At 35.5% G+C, this 22,611-nt stretch overlaps 1 protein-coding gene across 1 annotated transcript in view; it reads left to right on the forward strand.

The window, feature by feature from the left end:
* LOC138705234 (eukaryotic translation initiation factor 4 gamma 3-like) overlaps window positions 1–22,611 on the forward strand; it is a 124,001-nt gene that overhangs the window by 63,278 nt on the left and 38,112 nt on the right. Inside the window, exons 8-11 of the mRNA XM_069834050.1 lie at window positions 7,971–8,466; window positions 11,685–11,770; window positions 12,139–12,515; window positions 12,602–12,774. Of these exons, the coding sequence (XP_069690151.1) occupies window positions 7,971–8,466; window positions 11,685–11,770; window positions 12,139–12,515; window positions 12,602–12,774 (1,132 nt within the window). The remainder of the gene's footprint in view (window positions 1–7,970; window positions 8,467–11,684; window positions 11,771–12,138; window positions 12,516–12,601; window positions 12,775–22,611) is intronic.

Here is a 22,611-nt window from a genome sequence, read left to right on the forward strand (position 1 = left end):
TAACTAAGCTGATATGAATATGCTATGTCACATAAATTACCATCAGTCACTTATGTTACCTTTCAGTAAGTAACTTAAGTGACCGTAACGTATATGACATATTTAATTTAAATGGTTAAAGCGCATAATCTAAAAACTGAATATGTTTCGAAGTGTAGCTGGATGGAAGGTTTATGTATAAAGAATCACAGTTGCATAGTTTTTAAAATTGTGACCAAAAATTTATTTTCGTAATTCTCGTAACTTACGTGACATACAATTTACATACTCACTCACATGTAGCAACTCAAATGCAGGTAGTCAACACAATAAACTTCACAACACAATGTAAATATCCCAGTAGCGCCAAAACATAACGAGAGATGTGTAGTTGTGTATCAAATTATAACAACCCGAGATATATGTTATATATATAATTAACTATGTAGTAACACAAACTGGGGACAAAATAGAAGACTTGTAGAAACTTAATAATATGGATAAAAATAAAACTGTTTAACATAATAGTAATGATGAATTTCTGAAGTTGCAGATTACATGAACATGTTGTTTTCCAAATGAAAACAAATTTACAATCGCAAATTGCCTTCAATAAAATGTGCCAGGGACAGGTAACTTACATGACATTTTTGGTTTATTTTTAGTCAAAATGACAATATAGACCAATATATTTCTCCTTTTCATTGTTGCAGAACGTTTTATGACATTATTGATCGTATTTAGTAAAGAATTACACATGACACAGAAATATTACAAATGTCAGCATTACGGGACATAGGCTGCTCAAGTTAAAGGAGAATCACCCTATTAACATTGAAATACACATCAAAGTACCACATTTATTATTTAATACCACATGTGTTGTTAACCTTGTCTCATAATACATATAATAATCATCGAAACATACTCTTGCACTTTATTTTCATTTTATTAATCATTGTATAGATGTTGATAGATTTCCAAGTATAATAATAATAATAATAATAATAATAATAATAATAATACTTACTTACAAACTTACTTACAAATGGCTTTTAAGGTTCATTGCTGCCCTCACATAAGCCCGCCATCGGTCCCTATCCTGTGCAAGATTAATCCAGTCTCCATCATCATATCCCACCTCCCTCAAATCTATTTTAATATTATCCTCCCATCTACGTCTCGGCCTCCCTAAAGGTCTTTTTCCCTCCGGTCTCCCAACTAACACACTATAAGCTTATGCATTTCTGGATTCGCCCACATGTGCTACATGCCCTGCCCTTCTCAAACATCTGGATTTTATGTTCCTAATTATGTCAGGTGAAGAATACAATGCGTGCAGTTCTGCATTGTGTAACTTTCTCCATTCTCCTGTAACTTCATCCCGCTTAGCCCCAGATATTTTCCTAAGCACCTTATTCTCAAACACCCTTAACCTATGTTCCTCTCTCAGAGTGAGAGTCCAAGTTTCACAACCATACAGAAGAACCGGTAATATAACTGTTTTATAAATTCTAACTTTCAGATTTTTTGACAGCAGACTGGATGATAAAAGCTTCACAACCAAATAATAACACGCATTTCCCATATTTATTCTGCGTTTAATTTCCTCCCGAGTGTCATTTATATTTGTTACTGTTGCTCCAAGATATTTGAATTTTTCCACCTTTTCGAAGGATAAATCTCCAATTTTTATATTTCCATTTCGTACAATATTCTGGTCACGAGACATAATCATATACTTTGTCTTTTCGGTTAATTCTGTGAAGTTCTACCTGAGGAACCACCACAGAGAAATATTGGAGAGCAAGAACAGTAATGGCTTCGTTGCCAAAGCCCGGCATTAGATAACAACAACAACAACACTTTGTCTTTTCGGGATTTACTTCCAAACCGATCGCTTTACTTGCTTCAAGTAAAATTTCCGTGTTTTCCCTAATCGTTTGTATATTTTCTCCTAACATATTCACGTCATCCGCATAGACAAGAAGCTGATGTAACCCGTTCAATTCCAAACCCTGCCTGTTATCCTGAACATTCCTAATGGCATATTCTAAAGCGAAGTTAAAAAGTAAAGGTGATAGTGCATCTCCCTGCTTTAGCCCGCAGTGAATTGGAAAAGCATCAGATAGAAACTGGCCTATACGGACTCTGCTGTATGTTTCACTAAGACACATTTTAATTAATCGAAATAATAATAATAATAATAATAATAATAATAATAATAATAATAATAATAATAAAAATAAAAAAATAAAACATTTCATATTATATATAATTTTTAACAATGCCAAGTCTGTTAATATCAGCATTTCTAAAATCTTCTTGTAGAGCTGGGATGTCAAAGCGCCTGTATTACATGCTCATACTACAAGCAATACAAACCAAACAAGATTAACTTTTCAGCAAGATAAAGTATAATCATCGCTTTTAAAGAAATGTTGTGCAGGTTCTTGAGAGCACGCAGTGCAGGCGGTTTGATATCTCTGTTGTAGAGTAAAATGTACATGACTCAAACTTGCCAAGTATTTTGCACAATGCATAGTTGGAATGTACTCTCAGTACTCCTGAATTCTCAAATGAAGAGCACCATTATCACTGATTTCCTGACTCCATGATACATAATAATTATCTCCTCCATCCTTTTCTCTCAATCTTTCATCTCTGCTGAGACATACAGACATGAGGTCTGTATCAGTCTCCTGGTTGACCTTGGTCCTATATGGGCTGTCATGCCCAGGATTTATTATGCTTTTCCGTGAGACGGTTTTGATTTCTAATTTATTCATTTGCCTTCAAAGTTAAGTAAAGTTTCAATGATAGTCATAATCGCATTTTCTGTTGGGTTTCTCGTATCACTAACCTTAACCATAAATATTTGAGAATTGAGTCAATATCAAACCATATCAGCAAAATGGCTTTGAAATAGCTTTTCCTGATCAGCCATAAGTGGGAAGTCTACGTATGACAACTCTATTTTATTCATACCTTAAAGGACACTGGGTATTTTATTGGCAATCACCGATACATCTGTCTCAGTTGTAGATGAAGGACATAACCTTATCCAGATTTCTTCCCCACGCATTTATCCTCACCAACGAGCCTGGGATCTTGAAACTTAATACTTCTCAGTGGGGAGACACCACATATATTTATCCTACTATCCTGTCTGAAGATTCCTCTCCTATTTGAGGGTGTGTGTTTAGTTTATTTGTTATTGATTCTGAGATTCATTTCCTCGGTGCTACTTCACAGTCTTGAGATTCCAGATTTTTCAATCTACAGTAGTATGAATGACCACGTTGATATTCTTGTTTACTTACATCTCATCACTGGTCCAATCAAAACTACTCCAATTGAAGCCATGCAAATAATCACATCACCAGTTGTAACAGACCTTGAAACACAAGTCCTTTTAACCTATGAAAAATTAAGAAGGCTTCCAAATTGGGATAAATGGAGAAGATACAAAGATTCTAAATTTACATTGAGGATCCAAAACGGATACATACAAGAGGTAGAAAAGCTTAAACAAAATCTAGAAATACCAAGTGAAAAGGAAAACTTGATGTCTCGATATAATCCACTTAATAACTTCAAAGTAGATTGCTGCCTTGATCTTGATGAAGTCTTCAACAAAAAAAGATATAAATCCAGAAGTAGCAAAAGCCATTGTCCTACAAACAATTAATAGAAAATATCCACAAAAGGACTGGTTGTACATTTACACTGATGGATCTCTCATGGATCAAAATGAAGGAGCTGGAGCAGGAGCTACTTGTCAGTACTTTTCTCTTTATAAAAATGTTGGCAAGTACACAACAAATTTTGATGGCGAAGTTGAAGCCATTTATACATCACTTCAAAATGTATTTGTTTGGCTAAACCAGTGCAAAAATATAGTCATCCTGTCTGATTCCAAAGCTGCAATCCAGTTCATCAGCTCAACTGCATCCCCTAAAATGGAAAAAGTAAAAGAAATTCATTGCATTCAAATGCTAAATAAAAAAGTGGTCTTCCAATGGATCCCGGCCCACTGCGGACTGAACGGTAACGAGAAAGCAGATATGTCAGCAAAGAAAGGAACTAAAATCAACTTAAAACCACAAATTTCAAGTTCCCATATGAATCAATAAAACGAGTCATAAAAAGAATAAGTAACAGCGAACAGGCAAAACATCAAAATTCAAAATGGAAAGAATCACTTAAAGATCCAAAACTAATTCCTGATGTACCTCGAAAATCTGCCGTGGCCATGTTTAGATTGATTACTGGTCATGATTGCCTCAGTAAACACCTCCATCGTATTGGAGTACTGAATTCACCTAAATGCTTACTGTGCACCAGAGAAGAGGACATGGAGATGGAGCACCTGGCTAATTGTGAAACTCTTAGGACATTTGTGGACCTTCCATCAAAATATTGGGAAGCAAGAAGGATGATGACTTCATTGTTAAATCCAGAGCATTAGATACACACACACACGCACGCACGCACGCGCACACACACACACGCACGCACGCGCGCGCATACACACACACACACATTCTTGTCTACCACATTGGTGAGAGTGTTCCCCTCCAGATTCCTGATGTTCTATTTTACTACCTTTCCCAATGAAAAGTTTAAATATTGGGGAAAAAATAACCATGTACTATGCAATTGCTAAATACATTGTCCCCCATTGGAACCAGACTGCAATATTCAGTTGTCATTGATGCATGGGCTAATAGCAAGCATACAGGCTCCATCTGATTGTTTGTGAACAAACAAAATTTGTGTAAAAACATACAACACTTTTCATTCAATCTTTCAAGTGATGTTGGTAAAACCTTACTGCCATAGCACAAATGTTATCTTCCTGTTATATGACATTTTCTCTTCAAAATTCCCAAATCATGCACGCCACAAACCACAACTAATCCCTTAATTCATTCATTGAAGTTTCTATAGCGTGGAGTGTTCCATTGGTGGAAATATCAGTAATTCTTTTCTTTTGAATCAAACCACACTTGTATTCTCGAAGAGTTCTGTAAATTCATTATGTGGATGTACTGTACCTACTTGTTTCTCTAAACATTGCTCTCTAAAATGTTACACATTCATAATTTCACGAAGATGAAAAGTTACCTATTTGTAAAAAAAAGTTTTGAAGACAAATCTATACAGATCTGCAAGGACAGTTTGCAAAATAAACCATTACTATGTTATCAGCAGGAAAATTCTTGTGCATATAAGTAACTTTGTATGTAAGTCATCATAATTCTATTATACTCCAGTTTGAAATTACTGTAATGTATCTGTTACATCAGATGAATGAGTGATTTTCTTGAAGAATTGTAATTGCACCCCAATTTTGTGTAAATTTTCCTGTGTTAATACTGTCCACTGATGATTCTTTTTACATGTAGGAAAATCCTGTCCCTCATATCTTGCTAAGTTTTAGATTTGTTAGGAGGTATTTTAGAGTCTTTGCTTCTTGCCGTAAATTTAGAGATATCAACATTTCAAATCTATGTACTAGTGTGGATCTAATTTATATATATATATATGTCACCTTTCTTGCCTTATTGTTAAAATAGCTTTGAAATGTTGAATATAATATCATCTATGACACAGTGGAAAGACCCGGAAACTTTGCACTCTGTTAAACACCATAACAATCTTGCGTCAAATTTAATTTTGAATTACTGTTTTTGATGGCATTGATTGCCTATAAAAATTCATTTTTAACAGTCTTTGTTATTTATTTACATAATACAGGATGTCTCACAGACCAATAAATTAATTGTGGTAGTAGCCACAGAGTAAACCCCATAGCTCAACTTTAAATATTTTTTCAAGTTATCATTCTGTGAATTTGTTAAAGCCCAGTCCCAATTTTAAGTTAGACAATCTCTGAAAGGCCGAAAGAAGGGAAAGGGTATGTGTTATATGAAGGAAAGACAATCCCTGTGTTTTGTTTCTTTTTTTGCTCAAACGATTTCCACTTTTTTAAATTTTTTTTATGCGAACTCAACCTAACTCAGGGTGATTAGGCAGTGTATGGAGAGCTGTTTTCTGATTTCGCAGCAAGTTAGAAGTTACGATGCCAGGTAGTAAACAAATCTTCAATAAATATGTACACAATCATGTTTATTTGATAACTCAAGTACTATTTGATTTAGGAGATTGAAAACGTTTGCTTTTGTGTTGTATTAAATTAAAGAACATTTGAGAAAATGTTGTCGGTCCATTTCTGAGAGACCCTGTATAAAAGTCACACAAAGTACATAGGTTGATTTTTTAGTTCTGACAACTATTTTTTTCTCGATAGATAGCAAACTTACATAATTATTCGTTGAATCCCGTTGGCACTGTCTAATCTGTTAATGGTACGAATAGTGTGGTGGGTTACCTGTAAAATGTCTTCAACTGTTCGCAAGCAACTCCCATGAAGTGGGTCCTTCATCTTAGGGATTAGATCGAAGTCGCAGGGACTTAAATCCGGAGAAATGGCGGGTAATAGAGCACTTCCCAGCCCAGCGATTGAACAATTCAGACACAACTCCTGCTGTATGCGCCCAAGCATTGTCATGCAGAACGATGGGTGGGTTATCCATAAATTGTCGCCGTTTTCTTCTCAGAGTTGCATGGAGATTGTTTCGTAAAAACGAACAGTAGTACCACAGTCTATTATATACAGTCGCGAAGCTCAATACGTAGTAAATATGCAAACATTAGATAGTTGCTCACCATTAGGATCGCTAATATCGCCTCATTACAAGCAATGCAAAATAGTACTGTCACAGTCTATTGTTTCCAGCACCCTCAAAACTCAAGCTTCGTGACTGTATATACTAGACTGTGGTACTACTCCACATTAACGTTATGCTTTGGGGGAACGGTATGCTTTAAGATCACACCATCCCAATCATAGGCAGTAATCAGCATAGCCTTCACATTGGTGGCGGTCTGCCAAACTGTTGTTTTTGGTGATGACCCGTGATGATGTCACTCGTCCGATTGGCGTTTCAGCTGAGGTTCATAAGATCTGGCCCAGGTCTTATTAATTGTAATGAAGACCGTAAGAAGACCTCTCCTTCGCGCTCATAGCGCTTCAAGAGAGTACGAGGAGCGTCATATCGCTGTCATTTCTGCATGTCCGTTAAATCATGCAGAACCCATTTTGAGGCAATTTTCCGCATTTTCAGGAGGTCCTTCAGGATGTGTCCCACAGTCGAAGGTGCCAATCCTGTATCTTGTGCTTACTCATGAATCATTAAGTTCTGATCCGCCTCCACTAACGCGGACACTGTCTGTACATGTTCGTCACTTATTGGTGGGTGACCAGATCGAGACATGCCCTGCACACTTTTCGCGTCCTTGTCTGAAGACTCCAACCCACCTTGCTACCATTCGGTAAGGTAACGCAGCCACACCGCAAGCCTCTTGCAGTCCTTGATGACACTGTCGTGCTGTGCGACCTCTACACATTATATTTTTAACCAGCTTCTCTGTTCCTGCTTTGAAAACATTGCAACTGTATTCTGCGACCGCTTATCACAACTGCTCGTCTTATTGTTGTCACTGTGAACGGACATTGATGGGGAGGGCGAGTTTATTAGCTCTGAGGGAGGGGAGGCATGTAAGCAACCTGTAGTGTAAACGATATTTCCTGGCTCTTTTGCACGGCATCGCTGTAGCATAGTTGCCATTACTAAAAAATCAACCCATGTACATGCTGATTAAAATTGTAACGAATCATTATGAACAAAGAAGAGATTGATTACCCCGACATGATGTTTGGGATCACATTCACTAAGTAAAACCTACATCTTAGTGATTTGTCATCTGAGAATATAAACAAAGCGTTGGAGAAAATCGAGAAGTTGACTATAAATGAGGGACTCTTGTTTACAGAGATGTAACATTTATTATTGTTAGCTGCATGAGAGTTGCCCATCCCTTGATAGACAGTCTCTCTCTCTCTCTCTTTTTTTTTTTTTCAGGACGTGGCGGTGGTGATGGCATGGATGAGGATGGTTGGAACAAAGTAACTCTAGGTCGGTCATCACGCTACACAGTTGACACCACTAAACTGAAACCCAAAGAAAGTTTTGATCCTGGATTGAGTTTAGGAGGAAGTTACTTGTTTTCTGGTTTTGGACATGGAAACAGCGTGAAAGGAGCTAAGGGTGCTATGAAGAAGCCTATGACTCCTACACCTGGCTCAGCATACAATGGCGGTGGTGGTGGTGGTATGGATGAGGATGTTGGGAACAAAGTAATTGTAGGTCGGCCATCACGCTACACAGTTGACACCACTAAACTGAAACCCAAAGAAAGTTTTGATCCTGGATTGAGTTTAGGAGGAAGTTACTTGTTTTCTAGTTTTGGACATGGAGACAGCGTGAAAGGAGCTAAGGGTGCTATGAAGAAGCCTACGACTCCTACACCTGGCTCAGCATACAATGATGATAGAAGGAGACCACCTCCACTGTCAAGGTACTTCGATCTTATCTATACTAATAAAAACTGTAACCAAAAGTTTTCTGGTTATTTTCGCTTCTGCAAAAATAATTGGTGCTATTGTATAATTAACTATCCTGAGAACAAAAGTCGCATTTTTTAATTTTTTTTTTTGTATGTCTGTCTGTATGTTTGTTACCTCTCCACGCAATATTTGTCGAACCAAAATTGGTATATAATTAAATTGGATCTTACTTAGAATTTAGGCTATATGGCATTCAAAATTTTTCTATAAGAGAGAGGTTATAAGGGGCCTGAATTAAGTAAATCGAAATATCTCGCTTATTACTGATTTTTAGGAGAATGTTACATAAAAGTTGAGAAGGCTGTGGTTTGTTAATGTCTTAGAGTTCATTGATCTCCGTATATTTTATAATTTCATGTCCTTCTGTGAGTTTAAACATTGAAAACGATATATAGCAGTAATTTTCTATTCTTTGTGTTTTGTGTGAAACAAGGATGAAGTGATTTGTAAGAAACTTTTCAAGAAATTATTAATTACTAGTCGTACCCGTGCACTCCGCTGCACTTGTTAGAAATAAATATAAAGTAATTACATAATTAAAATAGGACATTTGGTACAGGGAACATTCGTGTTTGATAGAAGGATAAATCGTTTAATATGTTACTTAATTTAAATTGTATTGAAATAATTAAAATACGATCATTTTGGTCTAGAGAGCACTCATTTGGTGCAATGATAATTCCTTTAACATGTTTCTTAATTGTTATTACATGCAAATAATTAAAATATGATCATTTGCTTCCTAGAACATCTGTTTTTGGTGCAAGGATAATTCGTTTAACATTTTTCTAAATTAGTCTTGAATGCATTCTTTAATAAATCACTCCAAATTAATGGTGTGGATTGGGTACGAAGATAATTTTTATGTTAACCTTACTGTGCATCTCTTTTTTTTATTTTGTTAAGTTTATTTTATTCACGTCTTAACAGCTGTGGTCATGTCGCATGTTTAGAATGTGTGGGTATGTCAGTAGGCCGTTTTTGCTCTTGTTGAGTTCCTGTTTCTATTGTGTGTTGTATGTAGATGGCTTGTGTTCATGTAACTGATTATAGACTTTGATTAATGTTTTTGGTATTGGTAATTGAGGCGGTGATGAATCATGGCATGTATCTTTCCAGTCCTGCATTTGTCTTTATGACTAAGGGAAATCATGAAAAACCCCAGTCAGATTGGTCGGCCACGGGGTTTGAACCTGGGATCTCTCTAATGCGTGTCTCAAATGCTACCACCTGAGCCAACTCGCTTGGTTGTATATCATTGTTTATGCAAATAAAAAATGAGGTAACCTACATAAATATTATTTTAAGAAATGCAGGAAACGAATATGGGTAAATTATGAGCGCAGGAACGCTATTTCGTGACACCTTTTAAAATAACTTTGCTCCAGTGGGCACTGTGGTAAAATTCTTATTTATTGTGGGCTGTATGTTTGGTCCAGTAAAAATACTCATCTTTACAACATATCTGTTATGTTCTGTGAACAAAAAGAAACTTAAGTGTATGAAATTAAAGTATTTCATGTGGACCAAATAAAGTTGCAATAATCAAATTATACAATATTTCGACAGAATATCAAGTTTTCTGTGCGTAAAGATGTATTTTAATTTTACCTCAGTCCTCATATGTAGCATTACATCCATCTAGAGAAACTACAAATTTCAAATAGTGAAGGAATTATCCAAATCGGTTAATTAACTTTTGAGATTACTTCATACAAAGACACAAACATTCTCTGTAAATTAATATTGATAAACATCAAAGCCATCCCTTAAGTAAACAAAGTCATTTGTTTTAATTCCAATATAGCCATCGTCGTTGTTCCTGCAATAACTCCTGTGTGACATATTTATCGATTTTCATATTTTTTCTCTATTAAATAACTTAACTAGTGATACAGCAAATAATAAAATCTCCTATATGTAATTATATTTCTTTCTTTCGAAAATATAAGAAATCACGATCTCCTATGTACCACTGCACCACTGCCATAGAATGAATAAATGGGTTTTTTCTTCCTACTTAAAAATTTTATATTTTGCACATTGAGTTGAGATTCAAATGAGAAAAAAGGAGCTCTGGATAATGAAATGAAAATGAGAATTTTCTTACTAATTGTTGACAATACAGGTTTTCAAACTAGTGTTGCAGAGAATATAGGTGTTTCCCGAGGTACTGAAATGTTGTCTGGCAAGTTGCAGATGCTCAAAAGCAGATGATTGGATTCAATTTCTAACAATAATAATAATAATAATAATAATAATAATAATATTATGCCACTAACATGACCAAATTCGACAAAATAATATATTATTTCCGTTATTTTACTATGTCGTGCCGACATCATAGCAATTGATAACAATCAAAAGATTGGCTTCACAATCGATCCCACTATAAGATTTGAGGGTGCCAAATTCCAACCACAAGAAGTAGATCTGGAAAAGAAAAGACATTATGAACCCTGCTTTCTTTATCTGGAAGTGAAATACCACATACCCGTTTGTCGCTGGGAAGTAATTGGCTTGCTCTTTGGTGCAAGGAGCACTATATCAAGATTTTGTATCAATTTCTTTCATCGTTTCCATATCGATCTTTTGGAACTTCAAGATATAGCCATTAATATTTTAAGACATTCTGTGTTAATTGTAAATAACCATCTGTACAGCTCTATATATGAAAAATAAATTATACATGTCGAGGATAGCTGCCCCCCAAAAATAAATTAAATTAAAATAAAATTAAAATAAAATTAAAATTTAAAATAGAATATTGTTGATCTAGAATTAATTTAGGTGCTGTTACCGCTCGGTACCCCTTTTTCAAGGGCAGCTATCCTTTTTGGATTCTTCTCTCTAACACATGAAATATTGGAAATACAAATGTAAAGACTGTACAAACAGTAATACTTCAGTTAGCATCTCATTTTGAAAGTTGCACGAAATGTTATGGTTATGATGAAGAGAAGAAGCGAAAACGAAATGGGGAAAATAAAACTTACCGGTACTCTCAGAAAAAACTATCCTTCCATCTGTTTCGTTCTCTATAAATTTCACAAAATGTGCTATAGTTCAAATCCAAGACTGTGTTAACTGGCCAAAGACAGCTGTTACGTTTTCGGAAGTATAAATCATATTTCCCAGTGTTCTAAATAATTTAAATATTTGTTGACAGTTCTCGGCCTGCCACGGGCATGACAACATCATCTTTATCCATGGAAAAGAAGCCCATGTTGGCCACATTCAAAAACACGGCAGAAGGTTAGATTCTTTCCAGATTTAAATGTAGTAGGATTTATATGAATGATGTAGTTTGACGAAGTAGAATATCTTATAATTATGGCATTACATCTTTACGTAATAAAATGACGACACTTTCAGTCCAGTTAAGTTTTTGACTTCATTAAAGTTATAGAACACAAATAGTTTTAGGTACCTATTGAAAAATATTTGTTATTGTATTATTGTGTGGGTTTGCTTGAACTAAATGTAATGTAAGCGAGGAAAAATATTTATGATATCAAGAGATATTTCCTTTGTTTTATAGTTGGGAAAATCCAAAACTTATTAAAAATGGTGATAATGTAGTCCAAGTAGTGCAATAACTATAGGCCTATCTCATGTTCTAGCAGATAAGCTGCAGTCAAGAAGAGAAACGTCCTGGACTCCATGCCGTGGTAACTCAAGAAATGCAGAAAAGTCTGGTTCAATGCTACCATTTGCTGCCTCTCCACAATCAGTCTCAGTGTCTGCAGTTAGTGTCACTAGGAGTTCTAAGTTGCCCCAAGCTCCATTAATAGCCACACGTACTTCGGAGGAAGTCCAGAAAGAAATACTTGACTTAGTGGACGAGTTCCTTCTGGATGATTATCAAGAGATGAATATTAGCGTTATTAAGAGTCCTGTGGTGTCCTCTGCCCCATTAATCCCAACACTTAGTTTGGAGGAAGTGCAGAAAAAGACACTTAACCTCCTGGAAGAATTCCTTTTGAATAATAGTTACAAGGTGCTTGTTTTCATTATTCATAAAGTGGTTATTACTCTCTCATAATTCTGGCATTGGTATTGATAAACATGACCTTAATGTTTCAGGAGAGTGAGGAATTGATTGCAGAGACATTCTCCTCAGAAAATCTCAGTACATTTGTTCGTGAAAGTCTAAATGATATACTTGAACGAAAGTCCTCTGCACGGCAAAATGTTGGCAGACTTCTAAGCCATGTAGTGAAGGCTGGTATCTTAACTCTTCCTATGTATCTAACAGGGTGAGTTTATAACTACACAAATGATTTATAATCTTTTAGTGATATTAATTAAACTGGAGTGATATTAAGCTAAATACGAGGGGGATCCAGGAAATAACGACCGTTTTGTTGTAATAATTAAAAAAATATATATTTATTTGAAAAAACAAAGTCTGTTACATAACTGAAGCTTCCTTTACTTCTCTACATAATCACCACCTACATTTAAACATTTGTCGTATCTGTTCACTAGCTTTAGAATTCCCGTGTTATACTCCTCTGCCGCCAGTTCATTAAGCCAGGTGTTCACTGTCTTCTTCAACTCTTCATCACTTCCAAAACGCGTACCACCCAGAAAGTTTTTCAGCGTAGTGAAAAGGTGAAAATCGATTGGAGCAAGGTCTGGACTATAGGGCGGATGATCAAAGATTTCCCAACCGAATTGATCCAGCAATTCTCGAGTTGAAGCAGCAGTGTGCGGGCGGGCACAGATTTTGTGGTAGCCAAGATGTTGCGACACAATTTCACCAAGCAAAGAACGAGAAATGTCAGGAAAGGCAATATGCAATTCGTCGAGTGATGTGCGCCTGTCTTGCAAGATTCTGTCGTTCACTTTAGTCTTCAGGTCTTCTGTGATGAGTGATGGGCGTCCGGGTCGAGTTTCATCGTGGACATTTGTTCGACCATTGTTGAACATTTCGTACCATTTTCTCACATTTCTTTCATTCATTACAGTATCACCATACACTTCTTTCAATTGCCGGTAAATTTCTGCAGGTTTCAAATGTCGGGCATTCAAAAATCGAATCAAACTCCTCACTTCACATCGCGGGATTATCAATCACGTCGTTCATTTTGAAGTAACACAAAATGCACAATGGCGACTTGTTGCAACCAGTACTTACAATATTATGAGAACACATGTTAAGGAAGCCAGTTGACCTTCAAACAAGGAAGGGGAGTCAGCTGCGCGGCGGGTATGCGCGAACGGTCGTTATTTCCTGGATCCCCCTCGTAAATGTACAATTTTCAATTCACATTTTGTACTCATTACCAGGACAAAATGAAGACCAATTTTGCAAAACTTGCTAACTGAAAAAACTAAATTTTACAGGAGACACAAAAAACTGAATGGGGGACAAATAGGTTATAGTTGCAACCATCACACTTTGACACACTACAATGAAGAGAAATAATTCAATTTCACGAAGATAACTTTAACATCGTGTAGAGGCCTGCTTTATGTTAACGAAACCACCAAAATCTCAATTTCGCAAATTTTGCAGTTAGCAAGTTTTGCAAAAACGGTTCTCAAGTACAAACATATTCGTACCATATGGTGGTCGTGTGCGTTGCTACAAAAAAATATCTCACACACAATTCATGAAATTTGTTCTCCAATTGAGGACCGTTTTTGCAAAACTTACTAATTGGAAAAACTAAATTTTACAGAAGAGACAAAACACTATAGTAAGAAAGTTTTGCTGTATTTTTTTTATTTTATTGGGTTATTTTACGACGCTGTATCAACATCTAGGTTATTTAGCGTCTGAATGATATGAAGGTGATAATGCCGGTGAAATGAGTCCGGGGTCCAGCACCGAAAGTTACCCAGCATTTGCTCGTATTGGGTTGAGGGAAAACCCCGGAAAAAACCTCAACCAGGTAACTTGCCCTGACCGGGATTCGAACCCGGGCCACCTGGTTTCGCAGCCAGACGTGCTGACCGTTACTCCACAGGTGTGGACGTTTTGCTGTATCTCTCACTTGTAGCAGAAAGCAAGTTTTGAAAAAACGGTCACATTTTGACACATTATAATGAAGAGAAATAACCCAATTTTACTAAGATGCTTTGAACATCATGTAGAGGCCTGCCTTATGTTAACGAATCCATGAAAATGTCAATTTTTCAAATTTTGCAGTTAGCAAGTTTTGCAAAAACGGTCCTCAATTTATCTTGTATCTTAAAGCAGTACTTGAACTACTAGATGTTAATAGTTCTAAAAATGGCATTTATCTGGCCTTATAAAATTATTATGGCGATGCTTATATTGGTACAAATTTAGATACACACAGACAATCTTATGTTTCTTTCATGTTCCACCTACATGCTATTAAGTTGAAATTTAACTCCAATAGATTCTATGAGATTCCTCACTAATATTAACAGCATCAAAATGACAATAGAAGAAAAAGCACTGATTCAATATGAAAAACTTATCAGATTACCAGGAAACAATTGGCATTCATACAGTCCTCTCTGTAGATTGAAAACTAAAAAAAGTTTCATATCCATTGTTCAAGAATTAAAACAGAAAATCAATATCTCGAATTTAAAAGAAAACTTACAAATTAAACCAAACCCTTTAACTCTATTAAATATAGAATATAATCTAAATTTAACAGAAGAAATACTGAAATCAGAAGTAAACACTGAAATAATGAAACAATTGTCTTTAGAGACAAATAATATTAGGTACCCTCCACAAAACTGGCTTCATTTATACACCGACGGATCCTTGATCTCCAGAGAACAAGGTGCCGGTGCAGGTGTTACGTGCAGTCTCTTCTCACTTTATAGATGTCTTGGATATGGAACAACAAGTTTGATGGTGAAATCATTGCAATAAGTGAAAGTCTCAGGAATCTTCTATGCCACATAAATAAATTTAGGAATGCAGTTATATTGTCAGACTCCAAAGCAGCTATTCTATCAATCGTCTCTAAACACACACCTTCATCTCAAACAGCAGAAATAACTAAAATGCTCTCTCAATTAATATCACTCAATAAAATAATTGTATTCCAATGGATACCATCCCATTGTGGAATCCTGGGAAACGAGAATGTGGATGCTTTAGCAAAGAACGGCAGCACTGCTACTTACAGACCTGTTACTAAATCTACGTATTACTCTGTGAAGAGATTTATTAAATCTACATACTTAGACTTCAACAAACAAAATTTGATAACTCAATCCCAAGGGAAAAAATGGAAATCTCTGCATCAAAATCCACAGTTAATTCCCGATTTACCACGAAAATCTTCTGTAGCTGCATTTAGATTGGCAACAGGCCATGATTGTTTGGCCAAACACCTGCATAGAATAGGAATATATCAGTCCCCTAACTGCCCATTGTGCAACTGAAACCAAGAAATGGATTCGGAACACCTCAAAATCTGTGCTTCAGTGGCTGACCATGATAATATCTTTGAAAAATATTGGAGTGCAAGAGGTCAAATGACTTTATTGTCAAACGCCTGGCATTAGAAAACAACAACAAGTTGAAATTTAAATGTTTTGTGTCTAAATCACTCGTTCTGAATGAGGGAGAAAACAGTGAGGAAGAGAATTGTCCTTTTTTGTACACTACCACTACTACTACTACTCATTGTGTCTCATGTTCTACACAGACTGTTTTTATCTTGTGCATGATACTTACAGTATAATCCATATTTAATGAATCATTGAAGACTACCATTTTTGTTCCTTAAATAGGGTTTTCACTGAACAGGTGATTCACCATAATAAGTAAAGAATATCTTGAAATAAAGTTCATGGTAGGTTTACATAACAACTAAATTTGGTTGACTTGCATTGTTGGTGACAGACCGAAGTGCATGAAAATACATGTATTTATTATATATTATCATGTTGAAGTATTCATATATCTTAGCATTTCGAAGAATAATAAATAAAAAGACGAGTTTTATTTTGCATATTGTGCATACGAGTATTTCAACAATTTTGGTGAATGTATATTTGAATTTAATATTGCATGTAATTGTCTTTTTTGAAGTAAGAAGAGGAGATTATCATCACATTAAATGTGATAAATTTTATCGAATTCGTGACTCATGGGTAGAGGTGTTTGTTTTTCACAATCCGCGGTAAAACCAAAAGAGTTTCTGTTGATCTCTTCAAAAATCCGTAATCATTGTAAGACTCATTTTCAAATCGCGAAATAACTCGAATTTTTAATTGAAGCTAATTTTACCTCGTTTTGCGAAATAACACCAATTTTGCTTTGTATGTATTAATTTTTTTAATAAATCCATTTATGAATTAGGATGGCAAATGAATAAATAATAAAATATGAAGCAAATTTCATTTATCGTGAAATTGGTAATATGCCATATCATCCTGAAACACGTCCTATCTACCGCTCTGTGTATTATCGTATTTACTCGCGTAATAGACGAACTCTTATTTTTTTTTTTTCGATTTTTATAACAAAAAGCTAGGGTGCGTCCTTTATGAGAGGTAAGAAATACTATTAAAGGTGCGTCAGCTCAAAAACTGAAGTTATCGATAGAATACATAACGATATAGTCTTGTGGCATTCGTTGGCAAATTGAAGTGCGTCTTCTAAGAGAAAAAGCCGTTCCTTCTCATGAAATGAAGAGCCCAACTCAACTTCCTTTAAACTCACCAATGCCCATACTAGCTGCTTTGTAATAAATCATTTCATGTGACACTCCAGTTCCATTGTTCCTTAACTCTGTTACGTATTCCAGTAGTTTAGTTTCAATTTCATGATACTTCCCACACTCTGGACCACGAAATGATTTTCTTGATTTGTTGGGTTTTTAATAATGATTCTTTTTGTTTCCGCTACTTACGCACATTACACTCCGACACGGTAAATTATAGACCAGTGACTCTGTTACCGTGTTCTTCCACGAATTTGATAACTTTCAGCTTAAAACTCGCTGTATAACTTGAATATTTCGGTCGGTTCTTATCCATTGTCGAAACACAATTTTATCAACACAACTGATTACTACAGTTATGTTGTCCTAAGAATACTGCGTTATTAATAAATAAATATTGGAGTACCTATATTTTGCGCGTGTAAAAAAAAAGAACCAATCACGATTGCAGTGACACCATGCATTGTTGTTTAAAAACTTTAATTTAAACATTAAAACGATCTGTGTTTAAAATGAGATGCGTCTTGCGTGGGGAATTTTTTAAAATTATAACGTAAAAAATTGGGATGCGTCCATTCCGCGGATATATACGATAGTAACACAGTCTAGTCTATATAGTCACGAAGCTTGAAGTGATGAGCGTACTAGGTACTATTTCACATTGTCTGTGATAAGGCGATATTAGCGATCCTAGTAGTTAGCAACAATCTATGGATGCAGATTCCCTACATATTGAGCTTCGTGACTGTATATACTAGACCAGTATTCCGCAACCGGTGTGCCTTCACAAGGTCAAAGGTGTGACGCGAACTTTTACCTATTATTGTAAGAAATTGATAAAATTAATTTAAATTAAATTAAAATTAAATTAATAATTATATATAATAAATAAATTTTCAGTCATATACACTTTTCAGTTTGTGAGGTCAGATAATCTGTTACATCACAATATTTAATACAAAGTCACTAATATTTTCGACTTTAAAAAGTCATCATCAGGTGCATGAGAAGCAAACAATTTTAAATTAGGTTATAGTTGATCTAATGATTAATAATATAGTAAGTAATGCACATGCTGGCATTTACAAGTATGTAAGTTTCGTGCCTCTTGAGTAAACTGTACATGGTAAAGCTGAACACTGATGCTAAATTCTCGTATGTCTAAAACATGTAACGTTGGGTGAAACACGCCTCCTTGTCTGGACGTAAACAACTGAACAACTATACAAATATGGCATTCACCACGACGAATTAGACTGCGTGCTCTCCTACCAACAGCATTTGCATCACAGCTTTTTCCATCCCTTTTAAATTTATACATTATAGGCCTATATAACATTTTAACATAGTTAATATCAAATTGCACAAATTTAATTTTAATGATATGACCTAATGAGAATATTTAGCCTTAATTGTATAAGGTTAATATCATGCTGTGCCTTTCCTTGTTTTATATACATACGAGAATTTAGCATCAGTGTTCAGATTTACCATGTACAGTTTACTCAAGAGGCACGAAACTTACATACTTGTAAATGCCAGCATGTGCATTACTTACTATATTATTAATCGTTAGATCAACTATCACCTAATTTAAAATTGTTTGCTTCTCATGCACCTGATGATGACTTCTTAAAGTCGAAAATATTAGTGACTTTGTATTAAATATTGTGATGTAACAGATTATCTGACCTCACAAACTGAAAAGTGTATATGACTGAAAATTTATTTATTATATATAATTATTAATTGTATTCACACTTTTCTGAACCAACATGCCTTTAAAATTAAATTGTTTTCATAAATATATGTTTGCATATATGTCATTCGGTATCTCGTAGAACCTACATGCGCGTGAACCTACATACCCGCTAATTAGTGACATGTCCAGTGACATCGAAGACATTATGAAGGAGAAAATAAAGAGCAGTTAGAAGTTGTCACTTCAGATCAGCGATTCCACCGATATTGTCGGTGACGCACACCTTCTTTCCCACATTCGGTACATTGATGGGGATGTAATTGCAAGTAATTAATTTTTTTGCAAAGAACTCCCCAAGCGCACTACCGGTGAAGAAATATTTCGTACAACTAATGAATATGTGGTCTGTAATGAATTAACATGGGAGGATTGCATTAGTGTTTGTACAGACGGAGTCGCTTCTATGACAGGCCAAGTGAAAGAATTCGTGGCTAAAGTGCGTGAAGTAAATCCTAACATACGGAGCAACCATTGTCTCATTCACCGCGAAGCCATTGTTGCTAAGTCCTTGCCATCTCCTCTGAAAATTGTGGTAGATGAAATAGTAAAAGTCGTGAACTTCATCAAACCGCGGCCCCTAAATACGAGGCTTTTTTCCGTTTTGTGTCAGGAAATGGATCAGAGCACATTGCACTCCTGCTACATACAGAAGTGCGATGGTTATCACGAGGTAAAGTGTTAGCGTAAATGTTCAAACTTAAAGAGGAAGTACCGTACTTGAATTTTTTACTATTGAGGGCATGAGAATACGCGGATTTATTTACAGATGATGAATGGGTATCTAAGGCGGCATATCTTTTCGATATTTTCGTACATTTGAATGAGCTTAACAGAGAAATGCAAGGTAGGAACGAAAATATTCTGACTAGTATAGATGAGATTCAAGGATTTATGGATACAGATTATTTAAAATCGGTGGTTCGAGATGTTTCTAACTGTATGGCCCCTTGCTGACGATAATAAAATGTATGTATGTATGTATGTATGTATGTATGTATGTATGTATGTATGTATGTACACTGCAAGTGGGCAAGCACCCGGTGGCAATGGTATACACAATATAAACAATACACAATACAATTATACAATACACAATACAATTATATACACAATACAATAAGAATACACAGTGTGAAAAAAGAGACACTCAGCAGACCTGCCAAAGCTGTCCCTTTCACGCCCCGTTGCATCCTTGACCTTGCTGCCCAGCTGCCTATCCTTGCCCGGTACAACTCCAACTCACAGCCATTGTTCTAACTTTTTCTCCGCTGCGTAAAAATGCGTCCTTCCTCTCCACCGGCCTGAAGGAGACTTGATTAAAGAACATTTAGTAATCTTGCAGCAGAAGTTAAAGAATTATTGGAGAGTGTGTTCAAGATTTCGTCTGGGTTCGTGATCCATTCATTGTGGATTCAAACCATCTTCCGAATAATATACTCGTACAAGAGGAACTGGCAGATTTAAAAGCAGACAGAGCACCGACACTAAAACTTTTCGAAGTGCCTTTGGAAACATTTTGGTTGTCAATAAGGAGTGAGATGACAGTTAATATGTTATTGCCAATTTCAACTACATACAGTATATGTGTGAAGTGGGCTTCTGACGTTAACTGAAATTAAAACATCAAAGAGGGAGAGACTCAATTCCATCAATGAAGAAATTAGGCATGCACTGTCAATGATTCCGCCACGGATCAACCACCTTTGTGCAGCGAAACAGGCACAAGTATCACATTGAAGATACGAGTAGAGTTATTTACTTTAATATTAGTTATAGAAATGTGTATTTTCTACAGTGGAGTTCATAAATTGTTAATAAATGCAAGAGTCTATTTCTGTTTTATAATAATTATATTAAGTAATTATATTAAGAGTCACATTATATGTTTTTGAAGGGATTAACATTTTGGTGTGCCATATTGAGTCTAGGCCCATCTAGAGTGTGCCATAAATAGAAAAAGGTTGTGGAACACTGTATTAGACTGTGGTAGTAACGTGTGCAATCACTGCTCCTGGATTTCCATGCCCTGAATTTAACAGTTCGAATTGTGCATTCTGTTAAATGTGGATATATTATTGAACAGACTTCACTTAAATGCGGATTTTTAAGTGATATTATGTGGTTTATTTGCATGGTCCAGAAAAAGTTTTTGTTAAATCAAATTATACTGTGTTTTTTTCCTCCTATGTATTATGTAATATTTTGCTTGTATTGACATACATGATCTCTCATGTCTTGAGTGTGTATCTTAGACATGTATCAGGTCCCCAAGAAACACTATTTCTAAAGTTAATGTAAATAGAGAACACTAATATTTTTATATTGAGTTCACAAAACTTCTGAAGAAAATGGTAACCGTAGGGTTAAAAGTTTTTCTCTCCCCCCACTCCCCAATAGGAATTTTTTATTTTGTGGTATCAAATAGTGCATTAATAACACTTCTTACATATAATTTAAACAGAAAGTATACTAGTATTCTTTTTTTCCAGTCAACATTCCTTATACTGTGGTTCAATTTGAACATTTGAATTAATTAATTAATTAATTAATTTATTTATTCGTAAGGTAATTTTCGAAAAGCTCCATGTCATATGTAGAATAGTTAATGGCTGAGGACATTAGTTTCCATTAACCCAGAGGTCTCCAAAAAGCGTATCGTCATTCGTGCTCTCGATGCTGCCTGCCAAACACAATGTGCTGTAAGGCTAGAGAAGGGGAAGAGACTCGTACCTCAACGGATGGGAGCGATCAGTGGGGGATCACGGCAACGGTTTGCTTATGTTTACAAATAACAACAACAAAAGAATAAGAAATATCATACGTTTGTATATTATTTTGACATACTATGAAGCTGGAGCCCCGTCTGTTGCTATTGACACAAGCCATTGCAAATTGAACCTCTTCTGTTCTATGGTGCCTTTCAGTGCCTAGAAAAGATCTTCTCCAGTTGTATTTTGTAGTTACATCTAGAAGACATTCAGACACAGTAAAATGTTCATTAACTCCTCGGATGAAAATGGCGAGCTTTGTCATTTCTATCTGTGCTTTCGTCCAATGCAAGTGAGTAAGCTACAAACTGGTTAATTGTGGTTTCGACTTCAGATTCAATTACATTTACAATCTTGAAATTCCTTCTCTGAACTGTAATTGGAAACAATTTCATTTTCTTAAACTTTGACTTTGTTCTGGACACAGTATTTTAGTAACGTCCTGTATGCACGATTTTATAAATGATGCTTCTGTAAAGGGCTTCATTGATTTTCCAATATTCCAAGCTAGAACATAGCTAGCAAGAAGCTTTTTTTGTTTAAGACTGAGGACACGTGTGTGATTTGTGTTTGTATTTTCTTGTTTTATATTTATCAAAATATTTGTAGGCCTACGCATTTCACCTAAAATTAAACGAAAAACTATATGTTTGTCAAGCGGAACTGAGTGTAAACGTATTGTAATATACTGATTATTATGTATAACCAACAGTTATACAGATAGTCCTAAAATAAACTATTTTCACATGTCCAACATGCCTGTAATTGTATGATATTCTTTGTGAAGAGTCAAGTATTGTCGTCGCATGTTGAATTTTAACACACCCTTAAGAATTTTCGAACAAATTAAACATTTCACATTCTCCCCACAACACAAACAAATTTCTCTTCCTA

Source organism: Periplaneta americana, chromosome 8 (genome assembly GCF_040183065.1).
Source record: "Periplaneta americana isolate PAMFEO1 chromosome 8, P.americana_PAMFEO1_priV1, whole genome shotgun sequence".
Lineage (NCBI taxonomy): Eukaryota > Metazoa > Arthropoda > Insecta > Blattodea > Blattidae > Periplaneta > Periplaneta americana.